The sequence below is a fragment of the Hylobates moloch genome, unplaced genomic scaffold (assembly GCF_009828535.3).
Source record: "Hylobates moloch isolate HMO894 unplaced genomic scaffold, HMol_V3 SCAFFOLD_19, whole genome shotgun sequence".
Classification (NCBI taxonomy): Eukaryota; Metazoa; Chordata; class Mammalia; order Primates; family Hylobatidae; genus Hylobates; species Hylobates moloch.
The window spans coordinates 33,901,596-33,928,278 of NW_026652294.1; the positions used below are offsets into that span (position 1 = coordinate 33,901,596).

The 26,683-nt window shown below is 43.9% G+C and overlaps 1 protein-coding gene across 3 annotated transcripts in view; it reads left to right on the plus strand.

Annotated features, from left to right (window-relative positions):
- Positions 1-26,683, plus strand: part of METTL16 (methyltransferase 16, RNA N6-adenosine) — an 89,471-nt gene that overhangs the window by 54,044 nt on the left and 8,744 nt on the right. For all 3 annotated transcript variants that reach the window (XM_058431096.1, XM_058431097.1, XM_032138065.2), the window contains 2 exons: positions 13,658-13,727; positions 17,008-17,097. In XM_058431096.1, coding sequence (XP_058287079.1) covers positions 13,658-13,727; positions 17,008-17,097 — 160 coding nt within the window. The remainder of the gene's footprint in view (positions 1-13,657; positions 13,728-17,007; positions 17,098-26,683) is intronic.

Below are 26,683 nucleotides of genomic sequence, written 5' to 3' on the forward strand. Positions count from 1 at the left end.
TGTTAAAAAGAACATACCACTTCTTGTTTCTTACTGAACTGCCATCTGTTGAGGCTGTTAGGAATGGCTACGTTTGACCCCTGCTTTCATCTTTGATTGGCACCCAAAGTAGGGTTGTCATTCAATGAAGGCGTTTTGGAGTATCATTACAAAGAATTGTGCCCCTCAACTTCCTACACAGATACCAGAGATGGAGAAGTGTTGGGGGGCAGATGGTGTGCCAGCTTGCTCTCCAGGTAGTGCAGTGTTTTCGCAATTACAACACGAAGGAACATTTCTCAATTGTCAGCTCCACAGTGGGTAGATGCTGCTATTTTGATATTTCCTTCATACTAAGGTAGGAAAAGAAGGATAAGCAGCCTGAAAGATAAGGGACTACTCTATTTTATTTTAATTAATTAATTAATTAATGTATTTATTTTTGAGACAGGGTCTTGCTCTGTCGCCCAGACTAAAGTGCGGCTCACTGCAGCCTTCACCTTCTGAGCTCAAGCAATCCTCCTGCCTCAGCCTCCTGAGTAGCTAGGACTACATGTGCACAACACCATGCCTGGCCAATTTTTGTATTTTTTTGTAGAGATGGGGTTTTGCCACGTTACCCAGGCTGGCCTCAAAGTCCTGGGCTCAAGTGATTCCGCCCCACCTTGGATTCCTAGAGTTCTGGGGTTACAGGCGTAAGCCATTGCACCTGGCCTTACCTTATTTTCTTTAATGAACTAGGTTATGTGCATTTCATCATTTTAACTCAGGTATCATGCTTAGTTTAATCCCTTTCAGGATTGATATGGCAGCCTTGTTGATTGGTGTCTGCTCTAAGGTCTCAGGGAGAAAAGATTGGATCCAGCAGCTTGCGCCACCGTGAGCTAGCTGTGTCAGCTTACCTGGCATTTCTGACTACATGACATAGTCACTGCTTGGTTCTGCATTAGCTGGTGAAGAAGAGAATTCTTAAAATCAACAAGCATGTATTTTGAGTTCATGTAGCAGTCTACAAAGGAATAACAGGTTGGGTGCGGTGGCTCACGCCTGTAATCCTGGCACTTTGGGAGGCTGAGGTGGGTGGATCACCTGAGGTCAGGAGTTCAAGACCAGCCTGGCCATCATGTTGAAATCCTGTCTCTGCTAAACATATAAAAAGTAGCTGGGCAGGCCAGACATGGTGACTCATGCTTGTAATCCCAGCACTTTGGGAGGTCAAGGCGGGCGGATCACCTGAGGTCAGGAGTTGGAGACCAGCCTGGCCAACATGGTGAAACCCTGTCTTTATAAAAATACAAAAAGTAGCCAGACATGGTGGCACATGCCTGTAGTCCCAGCTATTTGGGAGGCTGAGGCAGGAGAATCACTTGAACCTGGGAGGTGGAGGTTGCAGTGAGCCAAGATAGTGCCATTGCACTCCAGCCTGGGCAACAGAGTGAGACTCCGTCTCAAAAAAAAAAAAAAAGTATCTGGGCATAGTGGCATGTACCTGTAATCCCAGCTGCTTGGGAGGCTGAGGCAGGAGAATCGCTTGAAACTGGGAGGCAGAGGTTGCAGTGAACCAAGATTGTGCCACTGCACTCCAGCCTGAGCAACAGAACGAGACTCCATCTCAAAAATAATAAATAAAGAAATAAGATAACAAATTAAAAGCCTTGGTTCCACTTGCTTGTTATAAGGTAGTCTTTAGGCTGGGTGCGGGGGCTCACGCCTGTAATCCTAGCACTTTGGGAGGCCAAGGTGGGCAGATCACCAGAGGTCAGGAGTGCAAGATCAGCCTGGCCAACATGGTAAAACCCCGTCTCTACTAAAATACAAAAATTAGCTGGGCATGATGGCGGGTGCCTGTAATCCCAGCTACTTGGGAGGCTGAGATGGGAGAATTGCTTGAACCCAGGAGACAGTGGTTGCAGTGAGCTGAGATCACGCCATTGCACTCCACCCTGGGTGGCTGTGCAAGACTCCGTCTCAAAAAAAAAAAAAAAAAAGAAAATAATAGTAATATAGTCTGTCTTATCCATGTCAAAAAGTGAATAATTAAAATCACTTATTAATAAGAGCATAGGATAAAAGTTTAGTTATATGGATTCGAAATTTATGATAGTTTAAATAGTAAATTTTGAGATCAGATGGACATTAGGGCTGCTCCATTGAATATCTAGGGGCATTTGTTCTGGTAATTTATTATAGGCAGCAAGATGTTGGATTTTACTACTTAGAGAACTTTTTAGGTAAGGTTCATTGCTTATACCCCTAACCTCTGCTTTCCTGTTTCTCTATATTATACTTCACTTTAGTTTTTAATAAGTTTCCAAATAGCCATTCCCCACTAAGGGGAAAAAACGTTTTTTGGAGAAATGGTAAATTCCAGTTCTGAGTTAGGGTAAGTACACAATGAGCCTGGAATATCTTCTAGTACCAGAAAGTAATGACGTACTCAAAAAATGACGTGTCAGAAGAACTTAGAGTGCGCTCAGGGCAAAGTTGGGACAACATGAGTTTCAAGATGAATAATGACAATAATGACTTATAACCCATTGAATAAGATAAACAAAATATATACAGGGGATAGAGTGAATGCCGATGAATAAATATAGAAAGAATAATAAACTTAGACTATTATATTACTTATTTCTAAAATAATGTAATAGCATTTTTCATACTTTTAAAATTAAATTTTTCATTTATGTTACTTAGTGTATGAGGTTGAAATGCCGGATTGCCAGTCTTCAGTAGTTTCTGACCTATAAAACAGTTTTTGACATATAAAAATGTCAGTTTCTGGGGTGGGGGGAGGGGGAAGGGACAGCATTAGGAGATACACCTAATGCTAAATGAGGAGTTAATGGGTGCAGCACACCAACATGGCACATGGATACATATGTAACAAACCTGCACATTGTGCACATGTACCCCAAAACTTAAAGTATAATAATAATAATAATAATAAATGTCAGTTTCATACAGTTTTAACCTAATTGGTGATTTTAGAGGCTCTTAAATTTTGCAACAATCATAGTAATTGATTTGTGAACAATTGGCAAAGGGAAATTTGAAATGGAACAGGATAATTACCTAGTTTCAAAGAACCACCCCCCCCTTTAGGTTACTTACAGTTACAAAGAGAAATGTGGGAGTTTACAAAGTAGAGTTTGCTAGGCCGGGCGCTGTGGCTCACGCTTGTAATCCCAGCACTTTGGGAGGCCGAGGCGGGCGGATCACGAGGTCAGGAGATCGAGACCACGGTGAAACCCCGTCTGTACTAAAAATACAAAAAAATTAGCCGGGCGTGGTGGCGGGCACCTGTAGTCCCAGCTACTCGGAGAGGCTGAGACAGGAGAATGGCGTGAACCTGGGAGGCGGAGCTTGCAGTGAGCCGAGATCGCGCCACTGCACTCCAGCCTGGGTGACAGAGCGAGACTCCGTCTCAAAAAAAAAAGAGTTTGCTTTGGAGAAACCACAGGCCACCTCCCTGACCAGGTGCTCATCTCCTGATGTGATGCACCTGGAAGGACAAGCAGCGCCTCCGTGCTCTTCACACCAAAAATGTGTAATCTGAATCTAACGACGTGGAAACTTCAGACACACCAAATTGATGGATTTTGTAAAATCAGCTCCTCAAAAACATTAAGATCATGAGAGTAAAAGAAGACTGAGAAACTATTCCAGATTGAAGGAGGCTAAAGAGACATGACAAGTACATGAAATTCGCAATCCTAATGGGCCTTGCATTAGGGGAGAAAATTGGGATAAACAGGTGAAATTTAAGTGTGGACTGTATTCCAGACAATAGTATTGAATGAGTGTTAAGTTTTAGCAATTTGATAATTCCTCTGTGGTTACAAAAATGAATACACTTTTTTCCGCCGGGCACAGTGGCTCACACCTGTAATCCCAGCACTTTGGGAGGCCGAGGCAGGCAGATCACCTGAGGTCAGGAGTTCAAGACCAGCCTGGCCAACATGGTGAAACCCCTTTTCTAGGAAAAATACAAAAATTACCCTGTTGTGGTGGCACACGCCTGTAATCCCAGCTACTCTGGAGGCTGAGGCAGGAGAATCGCTTGAGCCTGGGAGGCGGAGGTTGCAGTGAGCTGAGATTGCACCACTGCACTCCAGCCTGGGAGACAGAGCAAGCCTCTGAAAAAAATGTCTTAAAAAACAAAAACAAAAAACAATACGCGCTTTTAAAATGGACATGCCAAAATATTACACTTAATGAGACATGATGATGTCTGTAGCTGATTCTCAAACAGCTTAGGAAAAAACACACACAGAATGAAGGAAGATGTAATTGGTGAATCTGGGTGAAGGGTATACTGGAGTCATTTGCACGAATCTTGCAACTCTTCTGAAAGTTTGAAATTATTTCAAAATAATTTTTCTTGAAACCTACCATCTCAGAGGAATTCCTAAATGTTGTAATAAGTAGAGTGCTACTTTCATCATTAAAATAGTTTAATAGATTCAAAGTCTCTTGGGTGACTAGATCTTCCTTTTCTTCATTTTTTTTTCCACTTGCATTTTGATTAGTTGTCACAAGATGCCTGTTGAGAGTAGCTAGGATCTAGTGGGTAGGCATATTTAAAATGTGCAGCTAAAATAGGATTTTTAACACATCCAATGACTTCTGCTTTTTCCATAACAAATACAACTGTTGCTGAAAACAGTGTATATGTGACATTCAATCTGAAATGATTCGCAGTGTGATATTCAGTTTAGTGCAAAGGTTAAAAGAAATATGAACTCCCTCCTGAGTGTCTATTAAGTACCAGTGGTATGTTTACCTATTACTAGCCTTTCTTGTCTTTTAAATATTTCTTATCCTTCATCTCCTGAAGAACCTTACAGTATCTCTTTTTTTTTTGAGACAAGGGCTTGCTCTGTCATCCAGGCTGGGGTACAGTGGTGCAATCACTGCTCACTGCAGCCCTGACCTCCCAGGCTCAAGCGATCCTATCACCTCAGCCCCCCTATAGTAGCTGCGACCACAGGCATGCACCACCATGCCCAGCTATTTTTTGTAAGAAATGGGGTCTTGCCGTGTTGCCCAGGATGGTCTCGAACTGGGCTCAAGTGATCCACCTGCCTCGGCCTCCCAAAGTGCTGGGGTTACAGATGTGAGCCACCAAGCCCAGTCAGTATCTTTTTTTGTTGTTCTAGGCCACTTCTTGGCTTCTGATAGCTCTGATCTATCTAATCTGTTGAGGAATGCTAGTTTTAAAGGAAAGTGTTAATTAACCTGTTTTATACCGTGTCAGCACTAATTGCTCCTGATTTCTCTTCCTTCATGTTGTTCGTAATATAGCCAAGGCTTTAAATTCCTGGTTAATGATTCCTCCATTTATATACTTTTTTTTTTTTTTGAAACAGAGTCTACCTCTGTCACCCAGGCTGGAGTGCAGTGCCACCATCTCAGCTCACTGCAACCCCTGCCTCCTGGGTTCAAGCGATTCTCCTGCTTCAGCCTCCTGAGTAGCTGGGACTACAGGTGCGCACCACCACACCAGCTAAATTTTTTTGTATTTTTTAATAGAGACAGGGTTTCCCATGTTGGCCAGGCTGGTCTCGAACTCCTGACCCCAAGTGATCCTCCCACCTCGCCCTCCCAAAGTGCTGGGATTACAGGCGTGAGCCACTGTGCCTGATGATACTTACTTAAAGGGAACATATTATTTTTCTTCTAAACATTTTTAAACCACCAAATGAAATTTATTATCCTTTAAATTGGTTTGTTTAAAGTAGTTTAACTATAACAATTATTTCTTTATTTTCCAAGGGAAAAAGGATCGCCTAAACAAAAATAGGTGCAGTCACCTCTTGTTGAATTCTCAGTGAAGACAAAATATTTGTTGATGCCCACTATTTCTAAAGTAATGTAATAGTATTTTTCATACTTCTAAAATAATTAGATTTTTCATTTATGTTATTTAATGTATGAAGTTGAAATACCAGATTGCCAGTCTTCAACAGTTTTTGACCTATAAAACAATTTTTGACGTATAAAAATGTCAGTTTCATACAGTTTTAACCTAATTTGTGATTTTAGAGGCTCTTAAATTCTCTTAGAATTTTAGCCACTTGAAAATTCATCTTTGTAGTAGGCATTTTGTATATAAACAATTAAATATTGAATGTATATCCCTTAATCTGAAATTTCCCTTTTAATGCGATTAGGTGAATTTTGAATGACACAGGTGATTATAATGCTTAGTGAGAAAAGCAAGAGACAGAATATGTATTGTTAGTTTGGCTAAACTGTTACAAAACAAGAAGGAAACATGTAAAACATTACAATATGGTTAACCTTATTTTATGTGTATTTGAAGGTATAAGATAATCACATTTATAAATTTATATATTTCAGTCAGTCGTACTGAGGTAAACTTGAGTAACTCCCATTCAAGTGTGCAGTTGGATGAGTTTAGACAAATGTGGAACATTTCCATCACCCTAAAAAGTTTCCTGTTCCCCTCTGCAGTCTGTCTGCACTCTGCTCCCAGCTTCCTGTAGCCCTGATGTACTTTCTGTCACAACCGTTTTGTGTGTTCTAGACTTTTCGTACAAATGGAGTCATAGAAAATGTAGGTTTTGATTGTCTGCTTTCTTTCATGTAGCTGCATATCCATGCTTTTTTTGTGTCAGTGGCCTGTCCCTTTTGTTGCTAAATAGGCTGAGTATACCACAGTTTGTTCATCCATTTGCCAGTTGAAGGACATTTGGGTCATTTCCAGGTTTTGGCTAGTAGGAATAAAACTGAACATTGGCTTTTAATTTTTTGTGTGTAATTAAATTTTCCTCCATCTTAAGTAAATACCTGAGAGTAGGACTCCTGGTCCTGTTGTAAGTGTTTATGTTTAACTTTATAAGAAGCTGCTTTTCAAAGTTGACTATACAGTATTTTACATTCCCACCAGCAATATCTGAGAGTTTCCGTTGACACCATTTGGTACTGTTGTCACCTTTTTAAAATGTATCTGTTCTAACGGGTAGGTAGTGGTATCTCATTATGATTGGAATTTGCATTTCTCTGGTGGCTGGTGATAGGGTGCATCCGCATGTGCCTATTGGCCATTCCTGTATCTCCTTTTTATTGGTTTATTAATCTTACTGACTGGTAGTTCTTTCTAGATTCTGAATACAGTCCATTGTCAAATGTGTTTTGCAAGTATTTCCTCCCAGTCTATAGTTGCCTTTCCATTTTTATAAATCTCTCTTAAAAAGACCAAACCTTTAGTGGACTTTGTTTAAAATCAACTGACCATGTAAGTGAGTTATTTCTGGACTCTATTCCATTCTGTTAATCTGTGTCTATCTTATGCCAGTACCATATGTTCTGAATTATCATAGCTTTGTAGGAGTCTTGAAATCTGGCAGTGTAAATCCTCTGTTTTTTTTTTTTTTTTTCAAAATCGTTTTAAGCCAGACATGGTGGCTCACGCCTGTAATCCCAGCACGTTGGGAGGCTGAGGCAGGAGGATTGCTTGCATCCAGGAGTTTGAGACCAGCTTGTGCAACATAGTCATACCCTGTCTTTATGGAAAAAAATTTATTTTAGCTACTTGAAATCTTTTGCATTTCCATATAAATTTTAGCATCAGTTTATCAATTTTCATGAAAATTTGTGGTTGGGATTGTGTTGAATTTATAGGTCAAGTTGGAAAGAATTGATACCTTAACAATAATGAGTCTTCCATTCCAACCTGGTTTAGCTGTTCATTTATTTAGGTTTTCAATATCTTTCAGCTTTACACACATTATACGAACTTTATTCCTAAGTATTTTATGTATTTTCATGCTACCATAAACGGCATTTTAAAATTTTAATTTCTAGTTATGTATTGCTACTGTAAGAAAATGCAGTTGATTTATTTTATTAGTATTTTACTTTTTTTTTTTTTGAGATGGAGTCTCGCTCTGTCACCAGGCTGGAGTGCAGTGGCGAGATCTCGGCTCACTGCAACCTCTGCCTCCCAGGTTCCAGTGATTCTCATGCGTCAGCCTCCCAAGTAGCTGGGACTACAGGCGCGCATCACCACACCCAGCTAATTTTTGTATTTTTAGTAGAGACGGGGTTTCACCATGTTGGCCAGGATGGTCTTGATCTCTTGACCTTGTGATCCACCTGCCTCGGCCTCCCAAAGTGCTGAGATTACAGGCATGAGCCACCGCACCCGGCCCCAACAATTGATTTTATGTTGACCTTTTATTCTGTGGCCTTGCTGAACTCACTTATTAGTTCTAATAGGTTTTTCCTAGATTTCATGGAATTTTCTGCATAGAAGCCCATGTCTTCTGTGATGTAAAGACAGAGGTAAAGGCAGGTTTACTTCTTTCATTTCAGTTTGTATGCATTTTATGTCTTTTTCTTGCCTTACTGTACTGACTAGGATCTCCAGCACAATTTTGAATGGAAGTGGTGAAGAGTGGCCATCTTGCATCATTCCCAATCTTAGGGCAGTTTTATCATACTTTGACCATTACGATGTTGGCTGTAGCAGAGTTTTTTGGTTTGGGGGTTTGGTTTGTTTGTTTCTTAGATTCACTTTATTAGGTTGAGGAAGTTTTCTTCTATTTCTAGTCTGTTTAGAGTTTTTATCATGAATGATGAGTTTTGTCATGAAAAAGTGCCGACTTTTTCCAAATGCTTTTTCTATGTCTATTGAGGTGATAATGTGGTTTTTCCTTTTTAGTCCATTAATACAGTGACTTATAGATATTGATTTTTGAATATTGAACCAGCCTTGCCTTCTCATAGTAAACGCCCCTTGGTTATAATGTATTATTCTTTTTATATATTTCTGGATTAAATTTACTAGTATTTTATTAAGGATTTTAAAACCTTTTTTATATACCTTTTTTTTCATTAAATTTTTTTTTTTAAGATAGAGTCTTACTCTGTTGCTCAGGCTGGAGTGGAGTGGCACCATCTCAGCTCACTGTGACCTCTGCCTCTCGGGTTCAAGCAATTCTCCTGTCTCAGCCTCTTGAGTAGCTAGGATTACAGGCGTGTGCCACCACACCTGTCTAATTTTTGTGTTTTCAGTAGAGGCAGGGTTTTGCCATATTGGCTAGGCTGACCTCAAACTCCTGACCTCAAGTGATCCACCCACCTCGGCCTCCCAAAGTGCTGGGATTACAGGCGTGAGCCACCACGCATATAAATCCCTGGCCTTTATATGCATTTTATTTTTAGTTGACAAATAATAGTTGTATGTGTTTTTGAGGTACAAGGTGATGTTTTAGTATACAGTCATATGTTGTTTAATGATGGGGGAAATCTGAGAAATGCATCATTAGGTGATTTTTTTTGTTATTGTGTGAATGTCATAGATGGTATAGCCTACTACACACCTAGGCCTATAATGTAATAATAGCCTGTGTTTCCTAGGCTACAAACCTGTATAGCATGTTTACTGTATTGAATACCATGGGCAGTTTTAGCACAATGGTAAGTTTTGTGTATGTAAACATATCAAACATAGAAAAGGGACAGTAAAAGTTAAAGATAAAAATGGGCCGAGCACGGCAGCTCACACCTGTAATCCCAGCACTTTGGGAGGCCAAGGTGGGTGGATCACAAGGTTAGGAGATGGAAACTATTGTGGCTAACATGGTGAAACCCTGTCTCTACTAAAAATACAAAAAAGTAGCCTAGCGTGGTGGCATGCACCTCTAATTCAAGGACTTTGAGAGGCCTAAGTTGGTGGAACACCTGAGGTCAGGAGTTCACCTGGCCAACATGGTGAAACCCCGTCTCTACTAAAAATACAAAAATTAGCTGGGAGTGGTGGGGGGATGCCTGTAGTCCCATCTACTCGGGAGGCTGAGGCAGGAGAATTGCTTGAACCCGGGAGGCAGAGTTTGCAGTGAGCCAAGATCATGCCACTGCACTCCAGCCTGGGCGACAGAGCGAAAATCCATCAAAAAAAAAAAAAAAAAAAAAATGGCCCACCTGCGTAGGGCACTTACCATGAGTGGAGCTTGCAGGACTAGAACCTGCTGTGGGTGAGTCAGTGAGAGAGTGGCGAGCGAATATGAAGGCCTAGAACATCACGGTATAGTATTGTAGACTTTATAAACACTGTACACTTAAGCTACACTTTATTTTTAAAAATTGTGCTATGATGTTGCAACAGCTACGACATCACTAGGCAATAGGAATTTTTCAACTTCATTTTATTTTATTTTATTTTACTTTATTTTATTTTGAGGCAGAGTCTCGCTCTGTAGCCCAGGCTGGAGTGCAGTGGCGTGATTTCCGCTCACTGCAACCTCCACCTCTGGGGTTCAAGCTATTTTCCTGCCTCAGCCTCCTGAGTAGCTGGGATTACAGGTGCCCACCACCACATCTGGCTAATTTTTGTATTTTTAGCAGAGACAGGGTTTCACCATGTTGGCCAGGCTAGTCTCGAACTCTTGGCCTCAAGTGATCTGCTGCCTTAGCCTCCCAGAGTGTGAGCCACCATGCCTGGCCTCAACTCCATTTTAATCTTATGGGACCCCGTGTTGTAAGTGCCGTCTGTTACTGACTGAGATGTCCTTATGTGACTCATGGCTGTATGTGTTTATTGTTAAATGATTCAATCAAACTAACTTATTCCTCACCCAATTTTTTGTGTGGTGAGAACATTTTAAGTCTAATCTTTTAGCAATTTTGAAATATGTAATATGTCATTGTTAACTATAGTCACCATGCTGTGCCAAAAACTAAAACTTATTCCTGCTGTCTGACTGAAACTTTGTGCCCTCCCACCAACATCTTCCCTTTTCCCAGCCCACCCTCCCTGGTTAAGGATTTTTATATCTTATGTTCATGAAGGATACTTGGTCTATAGTTTTCTTATCATTATAAGAAATAAGGCTGGGCGCGGTGGCTCACACCTATAATCCCAGCACTTTGGGAGGCCGAGGTGGACGGATCACAAGGTCAGGAGATTCAGACCATCCTGGCTAACACGGTGAAACCCCGTCTCTACTAAAAATAAAAATAAAAAAAATACCTGGGTGTGGTGGCGGGTGCCTGTAGTCCCAGCTACTCGGGAGACTGAGGCAGGATAATGGCGTGAACCCAGGAGGTGGAGCTTGCAGCGAGCCGAGATCGCACCACTGCACTCCAGCCTGGGCAACACAGACTCTGTCTCAGGGAAAAAAAAAAAGATGATATGATTTGTCGATGTAATACTGGCCTTGTAAGATGAGTTGGGAAGTGTTCCCTCTTTTAAAATTTTTTGGAAGAGTTTGCATATAATTAATATTGTTTCTTCCTTAAATGTTTAGTAGAATTCACTAGTGAAGTGACTTGGGTCTGTAAAGTTTTTAATACAAATTCAGTTTCTTTAATCGATAAAGAACTATTCAAGTTATGTATTTCTCTGTCGGGCACGGTGGCTCATGCTTGTAATTCCAGCACTTAGAGAGGCTGAGGCGGGTGGATCACCTGAGGTCAGGAGTTTGAGACCAGCCTGGCCAACATGGTGAAACCTTGTCTCTACTAAAAATACAAAAGAAAATTAGCCGGGTGTGGTGGCACACGCTTGTAATCCCAACTACTCAGGAGGCTGAGGCGGGAAAATCGCGTGGAGCCCGGCAAGTGAAGGTTGCAGTGAGTGGAGATTGTGCCACTGCACTCCAGCCTGGGCGACAGAGTGAGACTCCATCTCAAAAACAAAAAAATTAGTTGGGCGTGGTGGCACACACATATAATCCCAGCTACTTGGGAGGCTGAGGAAGGAGAATTGCCTCAACCCGGAAGGCAGAGGTGGCGGTGAGCCCAGATGGTACCACTGCACTCCAGCCTGGGCAACAGAGCAAGACTGTATCTCAAAAAAAAAAAAAAAAAAACTATTCAAGTTATCTATTTCTTCCTGAGTAATCTTGGGTAGTTTGTGTTTTTGAAGGTATTTGTTTCATCTAAGTTGTGAAATTTATTGGCAAAAAGTTGTTCTATACCCTCTTTACACCCTTTAATACCTGTAGGACCTGCGGGACGTCGCCTCTTAATACCCGTAGGACCTGCGGGACGTCGCCTCTTAATATCCGTAGGACCTGCAGGACGTCCCCTCTTAATACCCATGGGACCTGCGGGACGTCCCCTCTTAATACCCGTGGGACCTGCGGGACGTCCCCTCTTAGTACCCGTGGGACCTGCGGGACGTCCCCTCTTAGTACCCGTGGGACCTGCGGGACGTCCCCTCTTAGTACCCGTGGGACCTGCGGGACGTCCCCTCTTAGTACCCGTGGGACCTGCGGGACGTCCCCTCTTAATACCCGTGGGACCTGTGGGACGTCCCCTCTTAGTACCCGTGGGACCTGCGGGACGTCTCCTCTTAGTACCCGTGGGACCTGCGGGACGTCCCCCCTTAGTACCCGTGGGACCTGCGGGACGTCCCCTCTTAATACCCGTGGGACCTGCGGGACGTCCCCCCTTAGTACCTGTGGGACCTGCGGGACGTCCCCTCTTAGTACCCGTAGGACCTGCAGGACGTCCCCTCTTAGTACCCGTGGGACCTGTGGGATGTCCTCTCTTAATACCTGTGGGACCTGCGGGACGTCCCCTCTTAATACCCGTAGGACCTGCGGGACGTCCCCTCTTTCAGTTCTGATACTGAGAGTTCATGTCTTCTTTTTTTCTTGACTTCAAGAAAATTTGTTTTCATAGAACCAGCTCTTGGTTTCATTATTCTTCTCCATTGTTTTCCTGTTTTCTCTTTCCTCAGTTGCTGCTCTAATTTTATTTTTTTTCCTTTCTTCTTCTTACTTGGGTTTCATTTGCTCTTGTTAATTTGCTTTACAAATCGTAACTCCGTCAGCATCTCTGAACTTTGATCTGTGTCTCATCAACTCAGCAAGACGTTGGACTGTGTTTGAATTTCTTTTCCCTGTACTGCAGTCTGGGAATTTCCTTCTAGGAAAGCTCTAGCAAATGCAGGCTCACTTTGTTTCTGAGACCATAGGTCTGCACTGCCAGTTGTCCAGTGTCTGAAAAACAGCTATTTTATATGTTTTGTCCAGTTTCCTGGTTGTTGATGGTGGAAGGGCAATTCCCATAGTAACTAATCTTTCATGGGCTAAAGCAGAGGCCCTTTACACACTTTTTAGAATAATCAGAAGCAATACATTCTATCCCTTTACCTTTTAATCAGTTCAGTCCAACTTCTCCACATTCCTTCTTCTGGATTTGTTTTTACTCAAGAGCAAATTGATTTCGTGATCTGTTGAAACTCAAATGCATTATCTATCCTTAAATTACTTACAGATGAGGACATCTCACAATACAGGTTCATGCTGGATCTAATTTTAAGTTCTCTTAGTATGATGTTTTTGTTGTTCTTTATTTTCTAATTTCTGTCCTAGAGCTAAACGGCCTTCGTCGTAAGCATGACAGATGAGACTTCTTTACTCTTTTTCCAAATATTTAATATATAGCCCTGAAGCATTGGAGAGGCTAAGTACATTTATTTATTTATTTATTTTAAGTTGCCTTGGGCTTGTTTTCCATCATTAGATTTGGTCTTTGTCGAAATACATTGTATGTAATTCTTGTTATTTTTCACTTGTGACCTTACTCAATGTTTGTTTGTTACTGTTCTCATCTTATTCACTTGAATAATGCTTAGTTTAAAATTTTAACCACATAAACAGTATTTACTTGTCTGATTTTTTTTTTTTTTTCCTAGATGGTATAGCTGTATGCTGGGAAAGAAATGCAGCCTGGCACCTCTGAAGGAAGAGCTTCGCATACAAGGGGTGAGGCTTCGTCATTACTGTTCTCATGTAGCTACTTTTCTTTGTATCCATGGGGCACAAGTACAGTTTTGGTACATTGATATATTGCATGGTGGTGAAGTCAGGGCCTTCAGTGTAACTGTCACTGGAACAATTCATGTCCTTGTGCGTGTCCTACCCACCAAGCAACCTCCCATCACCCGGTCTCCCACTCCCCAACCACAAGTCTCCCTTTGCCCATCGTTGCATATTTTGCTTCCATGTGTAGACATGATTTAACTCCTACTTAGAAGTAAGAACATGTGGTATTTGTCTTTCTATGTCTCAGTTGTTTCACTTAAGATAATGGCCTCCAGTTCTGTCCATGTTGTTGAAGACACAATTTCATTCTTTTTTATGGCTGAATAGTATTCCATTATGTATGTATACTACATTTTTTATCCAAGCCTTCGTTGATGGATACTTAAGTTTATTCAAGTCCAGATATCTTTTCTTTCTTTCTTTCTTTTTCTTTTTTTTTTTTTTTTTTTTTGAGACCAAGTCTAGCTCTGTTCCCAGGCTGGAGTACAGTGGTGGGATCATGACTCACTATAACCTTGGACTCCTGGGCTCAGCCCATCCTCCTACCTCAGCCTCCTGAGTAGCTGGGACTATAGGCACATGGCACCATGCCTAGCTAATTTTTTTTTTCTTTACTAGTGATGGGGTCTTGCCGTGTTGCCCAGGCTGGTCTCAAACTCCTGGGCTCAAGTAGTCCTCTCACCTCAGCCTCCCAAAGTGCTGGGATTACAGGTGTGCACCATTGCACCCCACCTAATGATTTCTTTTCCTTTGGAACCAAGTCTTCTAATATTTTTTATACTTTCAGGTCTTATATTCAAGTCTTTAGTCCATCTTGAGGTTATTTTTCATATATCTACTTTTTTTTTTTTTTTTTAGAAATGGGTTCAGGCTGGACACACTGGCTCTCGCCTGTGATCCCAGCACTTTGGCAGGCTGATGCGGGGCGGATCATCAGATCAAGAGATTGAGACCATCCTGGGCAACATGGTGAAACCCCATCTCTACTAAAAATACAAAAATTAGCCGGGCGTGGTGGCCCTCACCTGTAGTCCCAGCTACTCAGGAGGCTGAGGCAGGAGAATCTCTTGAACCTGGGAGGCAGAGGTTGCAGTGAACTGAGATTGTGCCACTGTACTCCAGTCTGGTGACACAGCGAGACTCTGTCTCAAAAAAAAAAAAAAGATGGTGTCTTGCTCTGTCAACCAGACTGTAGTGTGGTTACACGATCATAGTTTGCTGCATCCTCAAACTTCTAGGCTTAAGCAATTCTCCCACTTCAGCCTCCCAAGTAGCTGGGATTGTTGGCACACACCACCATGCCCAGCTAATTTTTAAATTTTTAGTAGAAACAAGGTGTCTCTGTGTTGCCCAGACTAGGTCAAACTCCTGTACTCAAGTAATCCTTATGTTTTATAAAGATAGGGTCTCGCTGTGTTGCCCAAGCTGGTCTCAAACTACTGGCCTCAAGCGATCCTCCCACCTTGGCCTCCCAAAGTGCTGGGATTACAGGCGTGACCCACGCACCTGACCTATATCTACTCTGATGGTAGTTTTGAGTATAGAATTTTTTAGTACTCTAAAACTCTAAATATGTTTTTTGTTTTGTTTTCTAAGTTCTATATTTTTAGGGCTCAAATATATTTTTTATAGATTATTAAAACAAGGCCTTTTTTGACAATGATAGAGAAAGGTGGAGAAAAACAGGATGAGTAGAATGTCAGAGAGAAACCAGAAATCAAAAAACCTGGTATCTACCACTGACCTCACATCAAACTCCTTTTTATTTTTAATTTTTTTTAATTTTTATTTTTTACCATGCCTCCAAGACAAGTTCAACTCCTTTATAGATCCAGAAACTCAAGCTACATAGGTTTAAGGGCTTGTTGTAGGCCATGCAGTTAGCTCTGGGGGAACAGCACCGGAACACAGTCTCGGTCCCATATGCTTCCCACTAGGATGACATTCCACAAGAGCAGAGCCCTGTGCTCCTGTTTCAGAAGGCAGGTCGCAAATAAGTACTCCCAGGCCGGGCAAAGTGGCTCATGTCTATAATCACAGCACTTTAGGAGGCTGAGGAGGGCAGATGGCTTGAGCCCAGGAATTCAAGACCAGCCTGGGCAACACAGCGAAATCTCATCTCTACAAAAAAATACAAAAAGTTAGCCAAGTGTGGTGGCGCGTGCCTGTAGTCCCCACTACCCAGGAGGCTGAGGTGGGAGGATCCACTGAGCCCGGAAAGTCAAAGTTGCAGCAAGCTAAGATCACGCCACTGCACTACAGTCTGGACGACAAAGCGAGACCCTGTCTCCCAAAAAAATTTTCTTTTAAATAAAATGAATACTCCCCCTGCCACTTCCACTTTCCTCCCAGTTTCTGGGGTTTGGTGTGAGTCAGAGGACTTCTCAGCAAAAGGGTCAGATGCAAGGCAGTGGGAGGAGCAGAGTTTCTGGTATCTGGTTTCTCTCTGATGTTCCTCCTCTTTTCCTCACAATACCATTTCTTGGGTAAATTGTGAGAGCTACAAACTAGTTCCTTTACCTTTCCTAAAACCTGATTGATAAAACAGATTACCTACCTGTTAGTCTAGCCAGACTTTGGTTGACTTTCTTTCTAAAAAAGAAAACAAAAAATCACTTGAGGCTGGGTGTGGTGGCTCACGCCTGTAATCTCAGCACTTTGGGAGGCTGAGGTGGGTGGATCGTCTGAGGTCAGGAGTTCGAGACCAGCCTGGCCAAGATGGTGAAACCCCGTCTCTACTAAAAATACAAAAATTAGCTGGGCATGGTGGCGGGCACCTGTAATCCCAGCCACTCGGGAGGCTGAGGCAGGAGAATTGCTTGAATCTGGGAGGCGGAGGTTGCAGTGAGCCAAGACCGCACACTGTATGCCAGCCTGGGTGACAGAGCAAGACTCTGTCTCAAAAAAACAAAAAATGAAAAAACTCACTTGAGTCATATGACAAATAATTCTCTAAAGAGCTGTGTTTTCAGTGTTTCATATATTTGAACCTTCAAGTCATATCTATAAATTCTCTTATGTTTTATGAGAGGAAAAAATATAGCTGTTGAGAGATGATTTATTCATTCATTATTAGGCAGCTATCTATAACTGTTCTTTGATAATATTGTTTGTTAACTGATAAAAAGAAGGATCAACATAATATAGCATGACGCAGCAGCCGGAAACATATTGGTAGAATGATTTCAGTTTGATGAGCTGCTGTCTTTGTTGGTTTCAGGTTCCTAAAGTCACCTACACTGAATTCTGTCAAGGTCGGACAATGAGATGGGCCTTAGCTTGGAGTTTTTATGATGATGTCACAGTACCAGTAAGTACAGACCTTGCTCAGCTTCACCACCTGCCAGCACGTGGTGGGTTTTGGTCCGTCATAAGTGAACTGAATTGGTAGTGTCCTGTTTAACTGAAGTTTGTCGCAAATGCTTATGTCAAAATGGAAAGGGGTTGTAACCAAGACGCAGTCCTAGAAGGCTGGTCCTGGAGACCGTGGAGCCTTCCTCTGTGAGTCTGTACAACACAGTGATTTTTGCTCAGCAGACAGAAATGTATCTTTTAGGAATTAAAAATTTGGCTGGGCATAGTGGCTTATGCCTGTAATCCCAGCACTTTGGGAGGCTGAGCTGGGTGGATAACTTGACGCCTGGAGTTTGAGACCTGCCTGGCCAGCATGGTGAAACTGCATCTCTGCTAAAAATACAAAAATTAGCTGGGCGTGGTGGCACACCTGTAATCCCAGCTACTAGGGAGGCTGAGGCACGAGAATTGCTTGAACCCAGGAGACAGAGGTTGCAGTGAGCTGAGATCATGCCACTGCACTCCAGCCTGGGCCACAGAGCAAGACTCTGTCTCAAAAATCTTAAAAATTAAATAAATAAAATTTTTTTTAAAAAACATAAATTCAGGTAACATAACCTGTAGAAACATTTTGCAGGTATAATTACGCTGGTGGACATTCCTCAAGAATTGAAAGTGAGGTCTCTTTCTTTTCCTTACCACTGCCGCTTTCCTAGATAGCTGCCTCCTGGGGCTCCTGGAGAACGTAGAAGTTGACTTTTTGGATTGCAGGCTTTTGATGTGTAACACTTGGGGATCATTCTAATGAAGGGTTCTATCTTGGCTTTCAGATTAGCACTAGAATATTAACCATTTTTGAAGCTGTGTGATAGATCATTATCTCTTTCTATTTTGTGTATGCTAGAACATTTTCTGGAATAAAAAGTTTAAAGAAATGATTTGTGGCCAGGCCTGGTGGCTCACACCTGTGATCTCAACCCTTTGGGAGGCTGAGGCGGGCAGATCACTTGAACTCAGGAGTTCGAAGCCAGCCTAGGCAACATGGTGAAACCCCGTCTCTACAAAAAATACAAAAATGTTTGTATTTTGATGGCGCGTGCCTATAGTCCTAGCTGCTGGGGAGGCTGAGGTGGGAGGATCACTTGAGCTTGGCAGGCAGAGGCTGCAGTGAGCCCTGATCGTGTCACTGCACTTTCTGCATTTCAGCCTGGGGCAACAGAGTGAGATCCTGTCTCCAAGATTTGTTCACAGTTGTCTCTTTGTCCTCAGTGCTGCTATAGGTAAAGGAAAACCACCTCTGAGCTGGCCAGACTGAATGATTTTCCGGGCAGTGCTGAGAGGCAGTGACAGAATAGCATCTCTTGCTTCTCACAGTTCCCTCCCAGGTGTGGTTGGCTTCTTGTTGCCTAGAGATTCCCAGCTGAAGTGTCTGCACACACTGCCCAGCACGTGCTCTTCCTTTCTTAGTATGTGCGGGGACCTGACACATGCTGCTTGGCGTCTCTCCTCAGCCCCTACAGCGGGCTTGTTCTGGGTGCTGTTCTTCCAAGCTCTTGGCTCCTCTTGGTCTGTAAAGTCATCTCACATGTTGCTGTGTGTGTGACTCTTTTCCTGCTCTTGTAGGGTAGATGAGACATGTAGCACAAGGGAACAATTTGCAGATACTACCATGTTTCTGAAAACAAGAGCTGAAATTCGAGGTTGAGCCTGTCCTTCTACTCTGCAGCTAGAAGTGCTGCTGGGTTCAAGTACACTCCCCAGTGCCATTTGAGTGGCCCTTCCCATGAAGCTTAGACTCCTGGACAGTGCAGTAAGGTATCTAGAGGTTTGTGTTTGAAATAATCTCTGGTTAAAAAGATGCCTCTCCTTTTTTGACACCCCTCACCACCCCGAAGGATTATTCTTCCTGTCATTTTCTAGAATACCAGGGCCCTCACACCACATGGTTAAAATCGTTAGTAATGCTCTGAGTTATCCCCGTGGAGACACTAACAGCTGCAGCAAAGTGGAACTGCACCTGTTTTCAAGTGCTTTCTGCTTCACCCGCCTCCCACATGTGTCGGCGCTGCAGGTGGAAGAGCGGATAACTCGCCCTGGCACTCCACACCAGCTCCGAGACCGAGTCCTCCTGGCCCTCCTGCGTGAGTAGCCTTGTCAGGTCCATGTAGTAAAAGGGCACTGCTTCTGTGTTAACCAAACCAGCTTATTTTGAAAAGGAACCCCCTAAGCTTCCCTCTCCTCCTCTCCTCTGTTTTGGGGCATCCTTCAGCCCCGTTCATAGTTCTCAACCATCAGAGAATGCTGAGGGCCCCAGATTCACCCCCTGCCAGAGTCTTCCTCCCTCCCCACCACTACCCCAGCCCCAGGCCCCTAATAATGCACTCCCAAGTGTTCCATTAGACGCACTTCAGCCATACAGGAAAAAACGGCAATTCCTGATTTGTAGTAACCCAGCAACAGTTTCTTAGCGCTGCTGCCCTTGATCAGCAACTGCTTTCCCCAGGGAGTCGTCCCAGGGTGCTCATGAGGTTTTTAGTTGGCCGTTGTCTTCCCTCTTCCTAGACCTCTCCCCACCCTCATCTTTTGAAAAGCCCATCTGACTTTCCCCCTCTTGCTCCTGTTAGGGGTGAGGAAGGAGGAGGATGCTGCTTTAGACAAGGAATAGAGCTAGTTAAGCAGAAACATTGACCTATTTCCCCACCCCCACTCCCGCCATTTTAGGGTAAATGTGCAAGTTACTATGGCAACTTCTGTTTTCACTTATCTCAGGCCTACTGACTCGTTTCTGTTGGTGCTGAATGCTGAAAAATTCTAATTCACTGGTGATTCAAGTGCCCACACTCAGCCCATTCCTGTTGTCTGGATTTATTTTAGCAACAAAAAGACAGGTCCTAATGTTGATAGAATTTTTTCCGTAATTTCAACTAATGAGGAATATAAGGAAGCATGTTCTACAGACTGTTCTCTGCAGAATTCTAACAAGCCACTTACCTCTTTGTTCCAGCTCTCCTCTAATTGCCCAAGGCATTATTTTAACTTTGTTTTGGTTTGCTTTAAGGAAATCTGACGTTTGTTAAGAGAAAAAGGGGAAAGGGTAGCCCTAGTGAGGTGTTCACTCTTGGTGTGAGCACTGCTCAGGAACTCTGGGCTTGAAAAGGATCCCCTGCATTGAAGACATTACCTTTAAGCCTGGGACGTGGCTGTCTAGGGAGTAAGAACTAGAGGGCTTTTTGGAGAGCAGATGGAGGAGAGGTGTCAAATTAATTAGGCAACTTTGTGCGTGTTGGAGCTGGGTATCCTGACAGTGCCCAGCTCTCTTCTCCTTAGGTTTTCAGTCGTGTCCACATAGCTGAGGGATGCTGTGTAGGTGCCCCAGGATGGGGCAGACATCAGGCTGGTACTTGAGGCCTCCCTCTCATTTTAAAGAGCTCATCTGCTTTTATCAATGTTATGTGTTGATTTATTTGTTGAAATAAATCCTGCTGTTAAGAAATGGTTTGGGCGGCCGTGGTGGCTGACGCCTGTAATCCCAGCACTTTGGGAGACCGAGGTGGTGGATCACCTGAAGTCAGGAGTTTAAGACCAGCCTGGCCAACATGATGAAACCCCATCTCTACTAAAAATACAAAAGTTAGCTGGGTGTGGTGGCGCACACCTGTAATCCCAGCTACTGGGGAGACTGAGGCAGGAGAATCACTTGAACGTGCAAGGCAGAGGTTACAGTGGGCAGAGGTTACAGTGAGCCGAGGTCACGCCACTGCCCACTAGCCTGGGTGAGAGAGTGAGACTCGCTCTCAAAATAAAAAGAAGAAAGAAATAGTTTGAAAACCAGTACTGTACGAGGCTGTGCATTATGCTACAGAATTGATGTGATGGCCAGGGGCTGAGCTCTTGAGCAAAACCAAAGCTTAGGACCCTCTTCTTAGTTACTTTTCTTCTTAAGTGTGGTCTTCATTGTGACGACAAACAAATCAGACATTGTTTTCTGTTACTCACAATGATCAGTTTTATAAGAAAGAAAAACACGTGGAGCTGTTGATGCAGATTTGCAGCAGATTTGCATATGAGTAAGTCCTGCCGTGAATGGTAGGGGCAAGAGTGGCCAGGAGTTGAGAAAAGGAAATGGCTCAGGCTGGGGCTAGTCAAGGACTGCTTTATGGAGGAGGAGTCGCCGGCGTCTGACTCGTAGGTAGGTGGGTGGTGTTCCCAACGTTTGTTGAATGTTTAAAGGAATGGTGTAGGACTTGCATTAAAGAGCAACATCGTGCACAGGAACCAGTAGATTTAGTAGATTTGAAGCACTGGATATAATATTTGTTGTTGTTTGAATACTTCACATACATTATAGTCTCATTTTATTTCCACCTGACAGTAATCGAGTGAAGTAGATGGTATTACTATCCGTCTACTGGAGGCTCCAAAAAGTCAGGTTAGGGCCCAGATGAGTCTGATTTCACAGCCTGAGCACCTAATGTCACTCTGACACTCTGCCCGCCATGGCCCTATGCTGTTCCTGGCCTGGCCAGAACCTGCTCATGTTGGCCCTCACATCTTGCTTATGGACCATCCTAGCAGCTTCTCATCTACGAGTGACTTGGATTCATCCTGCGGTCAGCATCCTGCTCACCCACTCCTGAGTGGCCACCTACCACCCGCGGGAGGAAGTACAGCTCCTCGTTTGGCTCCTTGGGACTCCCAGATCTGTCCTGACTTTCCATCCTAATCACTCCCAGTTGTCCTGACTGTACCGTCTCCACAGCCTTCCCATGGTGCCAAAGTCAGAGCTGACTTTGTACAGCCTTTGCTTATACCCCGTTCTGATCCTTCCCTCTGACGTCCTCCACTGCAACCCAGCCCAATTCCAACTTACTTGCGTAAAGTTCCCGTAAGCATTCAGCCCATAGAACCTGGACATCTCTCCCTTCCTCGGGACTTAACTGCATTGATCTCTTTCAGTTATCTGTACTCTGCATAAACTTCCTTGTGACATACTTGACATTGGTGTTTTGTTTAACTGAAGTACTGTGGATAACACCAAAACCTTCTTGCATAGATGTGGAAAAGGCTTTTTGTGAGCTGGTCCCTGTCTGGCTTTACATAGAACGGGCTACTTAACTTCGCTAAACTTCAGTTTCCTCATCTGTAAAATGAGGAATGATCATAGTATCTACCACATAGGGTTGTTCTGAGGATTAAGTGTACTTCACTTAGTGCCTGGTATGTAGCAATGCTCAGTAAAATGTATTGTATTGTCATTTCCCACCATTTCTTCCCCGCTGCCCCTGTATTTGATGCTCCAGTAATGTTGAGCTACAGCTCTAATCCCTCCGCCTGGAGAGTCCCTCCTGTGACCGTTAACCCATTTATGCCAGAAGTTGCAAGTTTTTTTTGTGATAACTCAGACCTTGGCGATGACCTTGAGCGGTCGGATATAAATAATTCCACCAAGCTTAATTTTTTTTTTATTTTGAGACTGGGTCTCACTCTGTTGCCAGGGCTGGAGTGTAGTGGCGCACTCATGGCTCACTGCAACTTCGACCTCCCAGGCTCATGTGATCCTCCCCTGTCAGCCTCCCTAATAGCTGCGCCTACAGGCATGTGCCACCATGCCTGGCTAATTTTTGTATTATTTTATAGAGACAGGGTCTCCCTAGGTTGCCCAGGTTGGTCTTGAAGTCCTGGGCTCAAGTGATCCACCTGCCTCGGCCTCCCACAGTGCTGGAATTACAGGCATGAGCCACTGCACCCAGCCTAAAATGCAAACTAATTTAATATTAAGTCACATTTAGGCCGGGTGCAGCGGCTCACGCCTGTAATCCCAGCAGTTAGGGAAGCCGAGGCGGGCGGATCACAAGGTCCGGAGATCGAGACCATCCTGGCTAACACGGTGAAACCCCATCTCTACTAAAAATACAAAAAAATAGCTGGGCGTGGTGGTGGGTGCCTGTAGTCCCAGCTACTTGAGAGGCTGAGGCAGGAGAATGGTGCGAACCCAGGAGACGGAGTGTGCAGTGAGCCAGAATCGTGCCACTGCACTCCAGCCTGGGCGACAGAGCAAGACTCTGTCCCCCCAAAAAAAAGAAAAAGAAATATTGAGTCACATTGACCTTCTGAGAAGATACCTGGTATTTATTACTTGCTCCGTTGTTATTTCTACAAAGTATGGCAAATAATAAGGTTATTTTTAAACATTTAATTTTAAGCCATCTGTTCCCCAAAATGCAGATTGCAGACTCCCCAATTCACAGGCATTTTGTTTTATTTATGTATTTATTTTTGAGTCAAAAGATACCTAAAAGGATGTTAAGTCTCATTAGTTATTAGAGAACTGCAAATTAAAAACATAATGGCATACTGGATAGACCATCCAGTGTTGGCAAGGATGCAGAGCAATTGCCGATCCTCAACGCGGCTGGGTGTCAACTGGTAACATTCAGGAGAACATATCTTTAGGAAGATTTACGAGAGCTGAGCTTGCTCATACCCTGTGACCCAGCAATTCTACTCCTAAGTTTACATCCAACAGAAATGTGTATTCACACATATCACAACCATTGTACAAGAATGTTCACAGCAACATTATTCATAATAGCCCTAAACTAGAAGCAGCTGAAATGTCTCTAAATAGTAGAAAGGGTAAATAAGTTGTAATGTGTTCAGAAGATGGAAACTACACAGTAATTCTGTTCCAGTGAATGAACGTGCCTTCACAACAATATGAATGAATCCCACACACATGATTGACATGAAAAGGCTGGGCGCAGCAGCTCACACCTGTAATCCCAGCATTTTGGGAGGCAGAAGCAGGTGGATCACCTGAGGTCAGGATTTTGAGACTAGCCTGGCCAACATAGTGAAACCCTGTCTCTACTAAACATACAAAAATTGGCTGGGCATGGTGGCACATTCCTGTAATCCCAGCTAGTCGGGAAGCTGAGGCAGGAGAATTGCTTGAACCCAGGAGGCGGAGGTTGCAGTGAGCCGAGATCACGCCACTGCACTCCAGCCTGGGCGACAAGAGGGAGACTCCATCTCAAAATAATAATAATAATTATTATTATTATTTAATAATTTACATGAAAGAAGTCAGATTCTGAAGACTGCAAACAGGTACAACCCATGGTGATAGAAATTGGGATACTGAGAGAGGGGTTGGTAATGGCGAATGAGCATGAGAGGGAATTGGGGTTCCTGGTAAATAAATTCTTAAGACTTAACGTTTATAGGCCGGGCACGGTGGCTCACGCCTGTAATCCCAGCACTTTGGGAGGCCGAGACGGGCGGATCACGAGGTCAGGAGATCGAGACCATCTTGGCTAACATGGTGAAATCCCGTTTCTACTAAACCTTTGGTGGGACCTTTAGTCCAGTATCAGAGGTGAGGCAGAATGGAACCAGAGGAGTTGCAGGTGAGTCGGCCCTTAACGTTTATAACAGATATGCTTTTCTGTATGTATATTTCAATTTTTAAAAAAAAATTCTAAAAATATATCTAGCCTGGGTGCGGTGGCTCATGCCTGTAATCCCAGTACTTTAGGAGGCCAAGGCCGGCGGATCACGAGGTCAGGAGATCAAGAACATCCTGGCTAACACGGTGAAACCCCGTCTCTACTAAAAAAATATAAAAAATTAGCCGGGCGTGGTGGCAGGGCCTTGTAGTCCCAGCACTCAGGAGGCTGAGGCAGGAGAATGGCGTGAACCCATGAAGCAGAGCTTGCAGTGAGCTGAGATCGAGCCACTGCCCTCTAGCCTAGGCGACAGAGTGAGACTCCATCTCAAAAAAAAAAAAAAAATTCTAAAAATATATCTGAATAGAACAGAATTAAGGCAACTGAAACTGTCTAAAGTCGATAATTCAACTTTAAGTACAGATAGAAGCATATTTTTAGGTACAGCAGCGCTGTCTCTACGGAAAAAAAAAAAAAATAGCCAGGCCGGGCGTGGCGGCTCACGCTTGTAATCCCAGCACTTTGGGAGGCCGAGGTGGGCGGATCACGAGGTCAGGAGATCGAGACAACGGTGAAACCCCGTCTCTACTAAAAATACAAAAAATTAGCCAGGCGTGGTGGCGGGCATCTGTAGTCCCAGCTACTCGGAGAGGCTGAGGCAGGAGAATGGCGTGGACCCGGGAGGCGGAGCTTGCAGTGAGCCGAGATCGCTCCACTGCACCCTAACCTGGGCGACAGAGCAAGACTCCGCCTCAAAGAAAAAAAAAAAATAGCCAGGAGTGGTGGTGTGTGCCTTTTGTCCCAGCTACTTGGGAGGCTGAGATGAGAAGATCGCTTGAGCCCAATAGTTTGAGTCTGCAGTGAGCTATGATTGCACGACTGCACTCCAGCCTGGGTGACAGAGCAAGACTTTGTCTTAAAAAGAAAAAAGTGGGGAGGTGGGCAGATGGCTCATGCCTATAATCCCAGCACTTTGGGAGGCCGAGGCAGGTGAATCAGCTGAGGTTAGGAGTTTGAGACTAGCCTGACCAACATGGCAAAACCCATGAAAAAAATTAGCCAGGCATAGTGGCGGACGCCTGTAATCCCAGCTACTCGGGAGGCTGAGGCAGGAGAATCACTTGAACCCGGTAGGCAGAGGTTGCTGTGAGCCGAGATCGCGCCACTGCACTCCAGCCTCAGCGACAGAGCGAGACTCCGCCTCAGAAAAAAAGAAGGAGGGGGGGGAGGGGGAGGGGGAGGGGGAGGAGCTTGATCAATACAGGGTTGATTTTTGTTTTTTTTGCTTGGGGAGGGGGGAGCAAGAATACTTTGCAGGTGGTATGTGGTATATACTACCGTTTGGAGGCACATGTTAGATTGTGTCTTCGTGATGTTAGCAGTCATTGATGATCATTGCCTAGATCCATTAATTCATTTAGAGTTGCAAATAATGATATTCCAATTCTATTTGTCCCTTCATTTATTAGCTGAGGTACTTCTATGAAAGGAAACTTCTCCTTATTAGTTATTAGTAACTTTGAAGTACAGTTCATCAGGTAAAGCAGGATAAATGTTTGATTCTTGGCCGAGCACAGTGGCTCATGCCTGTAATCCCAGCACTTTGGGAGGCTGAGGCGGGTGGATCGCCTGAGGTCAGGAGTTCGAGACCAGCCTGGCCAACACAGAGAAACCCCCATCTCTATTAAAAATACAAATTTAGCCGGGTGTGATGGTACACGCCTGTAGTCCCAGCTACTTGGGAGGCTGAGGCAGGAGAATCGCTTGAACCCAGGAGGCGGAGGTTGCAGTGAGCCAAGATCATACCACTACACTCCACCTGGGTGAGACTACATCTGCAAAAAAAAAAAAAGTTTCATTCTTTTGCTTTATCAGTTTTAAAAATAATGAGTTGGCTGGGCGCAGGGGCTCATGCCTGTAATCCCAGCACTTTGGGAGGCCAAGGCAGGTGGATCACCTGAGGTCGGGAGTTCGAGACCAGCCTGACCAACATGGAGAAACCCCGTCTCTACTAAAAATACAAAATTAGCTGGGCGTGGTGGCGCATGCCTGTAGTCCCAGCTACTTGGGAGGCTGAGGCGGGAGAATCGCTTGAACCCAGAAGGCAGAGGTTGCGATGAGCTGAGATTGCGCCACTGTACTCCAGCCTGGGCA